At 36.1% G+C, this 11263-nt stretch overlaps 1 protein-coding gene across 1 annotated transcript; it reads left to right on the top strand.

Moving 5' to 3' along the window:
• The first annotated feature begins 1933 nt into the window (after positions 1-1933).
• Positions 1934-10950, top strand: LOC109101522 (cystine/glutamate transporter-like). The gene is made up of 12 exons (XM_042770089.1): positions 1934-2672; positions 4833-4959; positions 5509-5624; positions 5758-5883; positions 6437-6536; positions 6620-6664; positions 6787-6910; positions 7462-7565; positions 7887-7983; positions 8311-8460; positions 9215-9392; positions 9717-10950. Exons 1-12 carry the CDS (start codon positions 2387-2389, stop codon positions 9770-9772), a joined length of 1509 nt encoding a protein of 502 aa, XP_042626023.1. The 5' UTR covers positions 1934-2386; the 3' UTR covers positions 9773-10950.
• The last annotated feature ends 313 nt before the right edge of the window (positions 10951-11263 follow it).

Here is an 11263-nt window from a genome sequence, read left to right as displayed (position 1 = left end):
TTTCTTCTGTGGAACATAAAAGACATTTTGGGGAATGGCTCAGGGTTTTATGGAATTCAGTAGAACCAGAACAATTACCAACAGTTACCAACATTTTTCAAAATACCTTTTGTGTTCTACAAAAGAAAAAGTCAGTCATATAAGTTTGGCACAATATGAGGGTAAGTAAATGATAACAGACTGTTCACTTTTGGGTGAACTATCCCTTCAGTTGATCGGTCTGAATAATACAGTTGTTCCTCACACAAATCTATTGAATGGCTTTAGAATATCAAAATATCAAAGTATATACACAATAGGGAAAGACTCATTTGGTTTGCAGTCTTTATGTCAAGCTGTGTGCTTGTTGTTGAATACTGTTAGAATTGCACAGCTTCCATGATACATGTTCTTCTTTCACTGTTGACTCTTTCTGTCCCATGATGATCTCTTCACCCAACTCATCATATTATAGTTTATTGGACTGTGCAGGAGAGATATTTCTTGAGAGTATCGTTCTTGCTGTCCTTCTTCCAGCATGGCAAACAAGTGCAAGGACTGACCGAGGGGATGTTTTTGGGGTTAGCTGTTCAAAATTGGTAAGGGAGTGTATAAGATATATTTGTTTACTTTCATATTGTCCTTTCATCCATCTATCTATCTATCTATCTATCTATCTATCTATCTATCTATCTATCTATCTATCTATCTATCTATCTATCTATCTATCTATCTATCTATCTATCTATCTATCTATCTATCTATCTATCTTTATTGTTCTAAAGTGATAGAAAAGATGTTATTCTTTCTTTCAGTGAACTTTCTATTTTAAGAAAAAAATGTATCCTGAAAAATCCTCAACAAAATATAAGGTTTCCACAAAAATTAAGCAGCATAACTTTTCAGCATTAATAATAATGTTTCTTGAGCACAAAAATTATTCACAGATTACACTGTAAAAGTTGAACACCGTTAATTTAGATTGTCCTAATATTTCACAATATTAATGTTTTTTTTACTTTATTTAGGATTAAATAAATGCAGCCTTGATGAGCATAACACACACACACACACACACACACACACACACATATATATATAGTAAAAAACAAAATATTAAAAAATATATATATTTTGTTCATAATGAAATTGTTACATTCGTCACTTTATTTTTATTTTTATTTTTTTACTATTTTAAAAGTTCTTTCAGAAACATAAAGGTTTATCCTGTGGCATCAAGTTCTTAAAAATCTGTGTGAAACATAAAAAAGGAAGTTACATTAGAGGAACAATTACAAAAGTGTAGGCACAATTAATGGTACTTTCAAAATGACTCAAACAATCAATATAGAGTCATCCAGATATAAGTTACAACATTCAGCTATGGTGTAAAAACTTATAAATCATCACAAGTGATGGTTTCACAACACTGAATCTGTCTTAGCTGAGTGTCCAACCTGCTCTGATGTAATGTTACATCAGCCTCCCCCTGCCTTCATTCTTATTTACAGAACTCTGTATCAGGCTTGACTGGAATGGCTTTGTCTGAACACACACACACAGAGACACAAACACACACACACACACACACACACACACACACACCACACACACACACACACACACACACACACACACACACACACACACACACACACACACACAACACACACACACACACACACACACTTTCTCTCTCTCTCTCTCTCTCTCTCTCTCTCTCTCTCTCTCTCACACACACACACACACACACACACACACACACACATAAAGTAACTAATGCCATGTGGTTTGACCTAGATTCAATTTCAAACCTTGTGTCAACATGAAGTATAACAAAAAATAACAGAGTCAGTCCACAATCCTGGGAACAGGAGTTTGTTATCAGTCTAAGGTCTGCTTACTTGTTAATCAGAACATGTCTATAACAAGTGCAGTGAAATGGGCCTTTGAAAGAACGAGAGAAAACAGTGAGTGTTTAAAGTGAGTGCCGGATGCTCTTGTGTGATCTGCATGTTACATGAGGAAAGGTGAGAATCAGATACTATAGCTGAAGCATCTTGACTCGGGGCTATGCTGCTGCCACTAAACACCATAACCACAACATGAAACACCCCATTTACTCACACACTGTAACATAATTACAGGACAAGATAAAAAGAGGAAGACACGGTAAAGGAGAGAAAAGGGGAGTGTTTGAGACGCTAAAAGGCCAGCTAGAGGGAGACAAGAGGAGGGAGAAGCCATTTCACATTGTATTTGTTTAGACTTGTCACAGCATATCAGAAGTTTGCTGTGAGAACACCTTCCACTCAGGCCTTTCGTGTGCCACTGGGAAAGGGAGGCACACTACGCTTTGAGTCACTGAGTCAACGTGTGTGTGTTTGTGAGTGAGTGAGTGAACAAGATGCCCAGAAGGACTGTGTCAGTTCCACATCCCACCAAGGATTCAACTCCAAGTAATTCTGGAGAGAAAGACCCTCTCAAATCAAATGGAGACCCCAGTGCCGGAGCCCCTGAGGAGAAGGTGGAACTGCGGAAGAAGGTGACCCTGCTTAGAGGAATCTCTATCATCACTGGCACAATCATTGGAGCAGGAATATTCATTTCTCCGAAGGGAATTCTGAAAAACTCAGGCAGCGTGGGAATGTCACTGGTGGTGTGGATTGCCTGTGGGATTCTCTCTCTTTTCGGTAAGTGTCACACACAACACATACCTGAACATTTGCAAACATGAGTGTGTTAGAATGTACATATGCTCTCACATTCATCTTTTTCCACACACATTATCCAGTTTTGACAAATGACCTAAATATCTCACCCACTCATCTGGAACAATCAAATTCTTTGTTCCTGGTTGAATAAACAGTTGCATTTTAATTTGAGCAATTGTACAGACGCTGACTTAACCATTTGTTTGCGGTTTTGATACTGTGGCTTACCTAACAGCTCTCCTGACGTCACAGTCATTCATTAGGACACACCATTTTGCTAAGTAAAAGAAATTAGTGTTCTTAAAAAGGACATTTGACCAAAAAATTAAATTGTCATCCACTCAGCCTCATGACATTGCAAACATTGTTTTTCAAGGGATATCAAGAAGAAGTTTAGCAGGTTTTAGATGTTCTCTTCTTCACAATGAAAGGGAGAAGGGAGACAAGGGGCTGTCTAAACAGGACAAAAAAAGCAGGTCTTCTGATGCCTTTTGATACATTTGTGTGAGGAAAAGAGTGAAAAAATCCTGAAAAGCTTGTTTGTCATGGTCTGGTTTGTCACATTCACTGTGTTGAAATAAGCAGCTTGGACATCCTGCTAAACTTCTGTGTACATTGCAAAATTATTGAGACAAGTTAGGCAACTCAGATCAGTCATCAACATCAGTCATCAGTCAGATTAACCATTTCACCAATATCATGTTAAAAAAACGTGTATTGTGTGTAATGTGTAATCCTGTTACATCAAACTGAAAAGTGTTCTATCAGTGAATGATGCAATATTTGCTTACATTTTACAATAAGGTTCAATTTGTTAACACAAGGATTCCCAAACCTTTAGTTGAACCCCTTTGACTTCGAGTATCACTGAGTTGCACTGAGTATCATGTACTAACATTCAACAATTAAATTTTAAAGCATTTATTAATCTTGGTTCATGTTAATTTCTATATATACTGTACTACAAACATTCTAAGTTGCATATTAGTTAATTAACATGTAAACATTGGTAAATTGTCAATTTAACAATAACAACAGTACCATTTATTAATCATCATAAACCTAGATTAATAAATTCCACAAAAATATATATATATTTTATTTGTTAGCTCATGATACATTATTCATGAATTCAGAAATAGCATGATGGCATTAGAAATTATAACCATAATCTTTAATGTTACCATAGTATTTAATGGGACATGAGAAAACTTACACTTGATTTCCTGTCGTCTGAGATGGTTTTCTGTCAATATTAGGGGTTAAGCCCCTAATAACATACAGCATCAAATGAAGTTCCACTATAAACACTATTTTGAATATGATCTAACCCCAATTCATTACATTATTAAGAATTTCAGGTTTTACAAAATAGTCTCCAAGCAAGAATTTCAGACTATGCACGAAGAACCTTAACAGAGGGCCTCTCTAAATTGTAATGTGTGTGTCCATGCACGATAGAGGCCGATATTGTCTTACACCATATTTTGACAGTGAGGAGAGCACAGTCTGACACCATGGAGGTTGATGGCTTTGTGTCTGTGTGTCGAAGAAGAATTAGTTTGTGTATAAGAAGAGCATTGTTTGACAGTGTATTTATTCATGTGTATGTCAGGAGTCATTTCACACTTGTCAGCTTTCTTTTGTGTGCCGCAGCCCACAGGCTTTGAGGAAAAGCTGAGCTGCCTTTAAAAAAAAAAAAAAAAACTCTGCCCATTCATCCCCACTTTCTCTAAGAGAGAATTTCTCAAAACTACATTCTGAACTCTCCTGGTGTGCCTTGTATTTTAGAGCTCTCTTTACATTTACCTTTTGAAGCTCACAAGTCAAGGGCTGTGAGTGAAGCAGGGCTTTGAGTCAAATAGAGTATTCATTAAAACATGAAAATGCATAGAACTAAAAAGAGCTTGTTTAACTGGCCTCTCAGAGAATGAACAGATGGTCCTAATGATCTGACTTAACCATGCACCTCCAGGGTTGCTTCCCAGGTGTTGTATAAATCTTGCCACTTTTCTGAATAGTTATGGCACTCGTTCTCCAAAACTGGCCTTTGTCCAGCCACTGTCACCTCATTTTGCCAAAGTTTGCAAGTTTTTGCCTTCATTTTTCCCAACTATTTCTTCCTCTTGTCTCTTTCAGGTGCTCTATCATATGCTGAGCTGGGTACAAGTATTAAAAAGTCTGGTGGCCATTACACGTACATTCTGGAGGCGTTTGGTCCGCAAGTGGCTTTTATGAGAATGTGGGTCGACATGATTGCTATAAGGTCAGTAAATCCTCATTCATCCTACTGTACGTCTTCATCGTCAGGTCCCTGGAGAACTGCCAGAATAAACAAACACAATCCATTCAATGCCCAAAATAAACACAAGCAAGCACAATGAACACAAGTCACCCCGATCAAGGTTATTTCTCAATATTACTGCTGGGCTCCAGCAGTCATAGAATATAAACCAGAGATGAAGTGTCTTATGACAATGAACAAGCCACCACGGAGGCTCTCACGCAAAGGCTCAAGGGCTGGAGTCAGTAGGTTCAAATATAATCACAACATCAACAAGATTAACATCTGTAGCTGTAGTTTGAAAGCAAACCAGCATCCCATGAAGGATTCAAGATTCAACTCAGACTTTTGTAGGGTATATGTGGGACTTGTTCAGTGATTTTAACAGAAAAATGCTAGATAAGATGTTATATTACAATCATGATTCATTACAATGCTTATACTTCTACATCAGAACAACTATGTCTCTGAGTGATTACAGGACGTTCAGTATAGGACACTGAGTGCTCAGCATTAATTTTCTCATCTTGAACCTGCAGGTTTGGCTGTGATTGCTCTGGCATTTGGCCGCTATATTTTAGAGCCCATCTTCATGCCATGCGGAGTTCCTGAAATTGCCATTAAATTGGCCACAACAATCGGACTCAGTAAGCTTGAGTTAATTTATATAATTGATATATTTGTATATAAATACAGTGCTGCTTGATTACAGTGTGTCTGTATGGCCTGGTGTGTATGCGATATTAATTAGGAGTTATTGTTTGTTCTGCTTCATTGCAGCTGCGGTAATGTATCTAAACAGCATGAGTGTAAGCTGGACTGCCAGAATCCAGATCTTCCTCACATTCAGCAAGCTGCTCACTATTGCCATTATCATTGTTCCAGGAGTATACCTACTTTTCAAAGGTATTTAGTTTATATTATGCTTAAAAAAAGCTATGGTTTCTTGAATAAAAGCTAAATGCAGTACTAAAAAAAAAAGTATATGAAAAGAAACTTAATATATTAAAAAAAAATATAAAATATATTAAATATTATATAAAATCCATAAACAGGGCGCAGTGTACTGTATAATATATATATATATATATATATATATATATATATATATATATAAATTATTTATTTATTAATATTATCAATATTTCAAATATAATTTTTTTAACAAGAGTTTTACCTGTATATTTAATTTTACACTTGTGTTTTAAAGTTTGCAGTAATGTCTGTAAAATTCTGTCTGTAAAATGTTCCAGCACAAAAAATAAATAAAAATAAAAATAAATCAAAGATTTGATCAAATATCACTATTAATTATATCAATTTTTTTACCCCAGTTTTAATTTTAATTTATATAATGTTAGAATCTCCATTTTGATTAATATAAACTAAAATGAGAGAAAACTTAAGGCTGTGTCAGCTTACTATTATGCTAATCATTTGCCACTGGTTCCATTTGCAGGGGAGACCAAAAACTTTGAGAATGCATTTGAGGTCAACACCATACATTTGTCAGGACTTCCTCTCGCCTTCTACTCAGGGATGTTCGCCTATGCAGGCTGGTGAGCCAACCTTGAACCTCCTAATTCCACACAAATCCAATAATGCCTATAAAGTCTTTGAATACATTTTTGCCCTCTCACAGGTTTTACTTGAATTTCGTGACTGAGGAGGTGGAGAATCCTGAGAGGTGAGAGATTGGATATAACAATTATGATTTATACAGAAGAGGTTTGATGGTTTAATCCAGCTGTTTCTAGCATGGAAAACCAAACCGCAGTGATGACTTAGGTGTTAATTTCCATTCCCCAGGACGGTGCCTCTTGCCATCTGCATCTCCATGGTGATAGTAATGATCTGTTACACAATGACAAACGTGGCATATTACACTGTGATGTCGGCAGAAGAGCTGTTAGCCTCCGATGCCGTAGCTGTGGTGGGTCACTCCCTGTCTGCTTCTATCACACATTTTATTCATTAACAACAGCAGTTGCAAAATCCAAGATCCTAACAGTTTTTCATGTAGCAGCAGTAACTGGATCTTTTAAGAAAGAGAGACAGAAAAGGATACCAGCTTTATAAATCAGTTCAAGCAATTTGCAGTAGTGACTGTAACAGTCAACACCTTCTTCCTCAGCAAAGTAAACGTGATTACATAAAGCAAGTGGCTCTAAATGCCTGTCTGTTTCTCTGCTGGAGTAATCATATATCTCTCACAAATAACAGACAGCACCAGAATCTGTGTGCAGAGATCTCCTGCTAGCCTAAAAAACCCAAAAAAATCCTCATCATCTTATAAGACTTCAAAAAAAAAAAAAAAAAAATCACTCAACTCACTAATCATAAACAAAAACAAACAAAAAAAAAAATTGAAGATCAATGTTGTTTTCCTGTTTTGTTTCACAAAATGAGTTCCTCTTTCTCACCTCCATCCACTCTCTTTTCATCTCTTTCCTCTCTATCCATTCATCTTTCCCTCCCCAACAGACTTTTGCAGAGAAGCTGATGGGAAACTTCTCAGTTGCAGTTCCGGTTTTTGTGGCTCTGTCTTGCTTTGGGTCCATGAATGGATGCCTATTTGCTATCTCAAGGTGTGCATCTCAGTTCTGAGTCTCACATTTCCTGGTTTTTATTTTAAAATAAGAGTGATTACGGTTTTAGCTAAATCAAGAAACAAATGTATCTGTTTAGTGTGAAAATATCTTGCAAATTGCTATAAGAGTGTTTTGACAATTACAGTTAGATTATGAAAAAGCAATCATTTAACTGAATTTAGTTTTGGGCATCTTTCAAGTCTTTAGTTTCAAAGAATATCCTTCGAAGTTTCAGAATATCGACTTTTTGTAGGTCTTGGTTTGTATTTCTACAGTGGATGTGTTAACACGTTTTAAAATTGTGTCTCTCTTCCACAGAATGTTCTTTGTGGCCTCTCGAGAAGGTCAGCTTCCTGAAGTTCTCTCTATGATTCACATACGCCGACACACGCCATTACCTGCTGTGATTGTCCTGGTGAGTCATTGACGCACACATGTCTCACTCAATGGTCACCTGTACTCATACTTCTGTACAGCTGAACAAAGCCATTTGTAGCACCCTTTCTTTCCACATATTGAGCATTTCAAGTATCAATGTTCAGTGATAAAAAATAAATAAAAATACACACATATATATACATTTGAAAGCTTCAAAATAAGTATGTTCTTACCATCAAAAGGCTCAGAAGATCTTCAAACATGAACAGAAAAACTTTCATTTTACAGGAGCACTTCAGACAGCATGTATTTTTCATGCCTACATATTTCTATGACTTTCTAAAAGTGCTTATCTTTCTTTCAGTACCCAATCACACTACTGATCCTCTTCTTAGGGGACATCTACAGCCTGCTGAACTTCATGAGCTTCCTGCGCTGGCTGTTCATCGGGGTTGCTGTCATCGGCCTCATCTACATGCGCTACACACGCCCTGATATGCCCCGACCATTTAAGGTCACCTGCTTTTCTATGCTGGCAGCCCATTATCTCATATCTCATACATCTCTAATGTAATATAATGGTTAAGGATCTAGTGGTTGGGAAAACACAGTAGATTTAATTCTAAGGTGTAGGTCAGCAGAGGTGATCCAAGAGTTGGAAAGCTATTGAGATCTCAGTTGTACTATGTCACTTTGTTATTGTGTCCACTTAATCTTAGGTTGCTCCAGGGGGATTTGTCAACTGGTGGTTATTTTGGATGAAAAGTGCCCAATATTCTGTAACGTCACCTGAGCTGACATTTGATGCATTGAGTACCAGTTTTTTTCCCTGTAGTTTTATCTAAGCATTTAATTTGTCATAATGAAAAGGTTTAGCTGATCAAACTAGAAGAGAATTAATTCATGATATGACTGTGGATCCCTTTTAGATAGGAAATTGAAGATTTTACAGATATCCATGACAGTGGGCCAAATATGATATTTAAAGGAAATGAAAATTCACACTCATGCCATTCCAACTCCTCTTCTGTAAAACAAGTGTACAGTTCACAATGAAAGGGCCATTCAAGCTTTAAAAAGGACAAACAAGCACTATAAAAGGATCATGAAAATGGTCCACTCACTTTATTCCAAGATTTTTGTAGTCATATGATTTATGAGGAACAGACCTACATACAGTCTAAACTGAAAAACACACTCTTTCCAAAGTCCAAAGAACAAAGTTTTAATATAGTCCCTCTTTATCTTTGTGTTTTTCTCTTTCTCAGGTCCCTATTTTCATACCTGCGGTGTTCTCCCTCACCTGTTTCTTCATGGTTTTCCTTTCTCTATATTCGGATCCAATTAATACTGGTATTGGCTTCGCCATCTCTCTCACAGGCATCCCTGCATACTACATATTCATCCACTGTGAAAGAAAACCCAAATGGTTCCAGAAATTGTCAGGTCAGAGGTTACAAAAAATGCAAATGGCAAAAGCATAAAACATCTGAATATGTGCGAAAGTTGATTTTTCTCAAGTTACACATTATTGATTCTTATAATGATGCCCGACATTCCAAACTATTTTTGATTACATGACCAAGGTGTTAAACTCTTGGAAAAAAATTATCCGTAAATGAATAACAAATATACTCATTATGCACAAATTATGAAATATATAGATATATATTCCATATCATATCATATACAGAATATGATAATATCCTAAACATATGCTATTAGTTGGCAGGCTGGCTAATTAATGTTTGTTTCCCCTTTGTTTCTCAGATTCTGTGAACAGATCACTACAGATCATCCTAGAAGTGGTTCCTGCCGATCAATGACCATTTTCCTTTTCCTCTGTGTATGTATGCCTGTAGGCTGTACAGTATCTGTTCATTCATGTAGTATACTGTAGTTCTCAACTGGTGGGTCATGACCAAAAATGGGTTGCATTTGTGTTCTGATTGACAGCAGAGAGAGAACAATCCTAAATGCAAATAATAAAATGCAACTGAAGCAAAACCAGTTGAGACCCACTGCTGTCATATATCCAAAATGAAATACAGTATCTCAAATGTCCCTGCCTCGGTCCACCCGAGAAAGAGACGTAACACTGTCATTTCAACACATTAATCATTTTCCAATGCTGTGAATCACCTAACGTGACATAATATAAATTCCATGCATTTCACTGGTGATTTAGGACCTTGTCCAACTTTTCTCTTCCACTTATTCAATTTGCACTGCTATATCTATATACGCGTCAATGTCACAGACGTCATAACAAGTGAAACCACTGAGGTGTGACTGAAGAATGGGCTCAGCCAGGGATTTGGACATGATAACCTGTTTCAATCTCCATAATGGCTGAGATATTTGAAATTCTGTTATACAGACATGACTGTACATGTGCAAACTAAATAATGGCTATGTAGGGTATTTGTAGGGTGTAGGGTCTTGTCTGACCAATGGGTTTTCTAGAACATCTCACATACACTACAGTGATATTTCTGTATACGATACACTGGATAATCTAATTTTATTGCCTATAATGCTGTTTTATTGTACCATGGAGGAGACCTCAACAATGCACTAATTCATGTTGATTATCACTCCAGAATTGCTTTTAAACCTATCAACAACTTACTTGCCCATTCAACTTGAAAATTAATGTTATTTATGATCGTTTAACTCCCAAATGAATTGATAGTAACGATTTTGCACATTAACACTGTGCACGTTTAAATACTGAATCACCCACAACCTGATAGGACACCAGCCTACTTGACAATGTATGGGTTTAATTAAATCAGCATTATGTATTATTATTATGACTGTTTCAGAAAAAAAAAAAAAAAAATGTTTGAGACACTTTTACATTCACTGGTGTATTTTTGTACAGCATATTTTGTAAAACTATATTTACTACTACAGTAGAAACAACTTTTGTAAAGCTACAAAAAAATGTTGTATGACCGATTCTACCAAATTAAATAAATCTATTTGTCTTTTTCTCTGCTATTGTTGCAGAAAATTTTTCTATGTTGTTGTTTTACAGGAAATCAGACTAAAAACAGAAGTTGACAAATTACAGAATTGCTCAAAAAAGATGATTGTTCAGAGGGACTTTACTTCATTATATATAAATATACATAAATATCTAAATATTTTAAAGTTTTTGGAATATCATTATTCATTTTACACCAAATCTCTGTTGTAAACATCCATATTTCATTACACACGACCCTATGAACATCTAGTCAGTAAATAAACAAACCTAAAATATCATAGTTATGGTTCCTGGTTCATTTTGAATCGGATATAACCAAAAA

This window comes from Cyprinus carpio, chromosome A14 (assembly GCF_018340385.1).
Source record: "Cyprinus carpio isolate SPL01 chromosome A14, ASM1834038v1, whole genome shotgun sequence".
Lineage (NCBI taxonomy): Eukaryota > Metazoa > Chordata > Actinopteri > Cypriniformes > Cyprinidae > Cyprinus > Cyprinus carpio.
The sequence above is the reverse complement of the archived record's forward strand: the minus strand, read 5'-3'. Positions and strand labels throughout refer to the sequence as shown.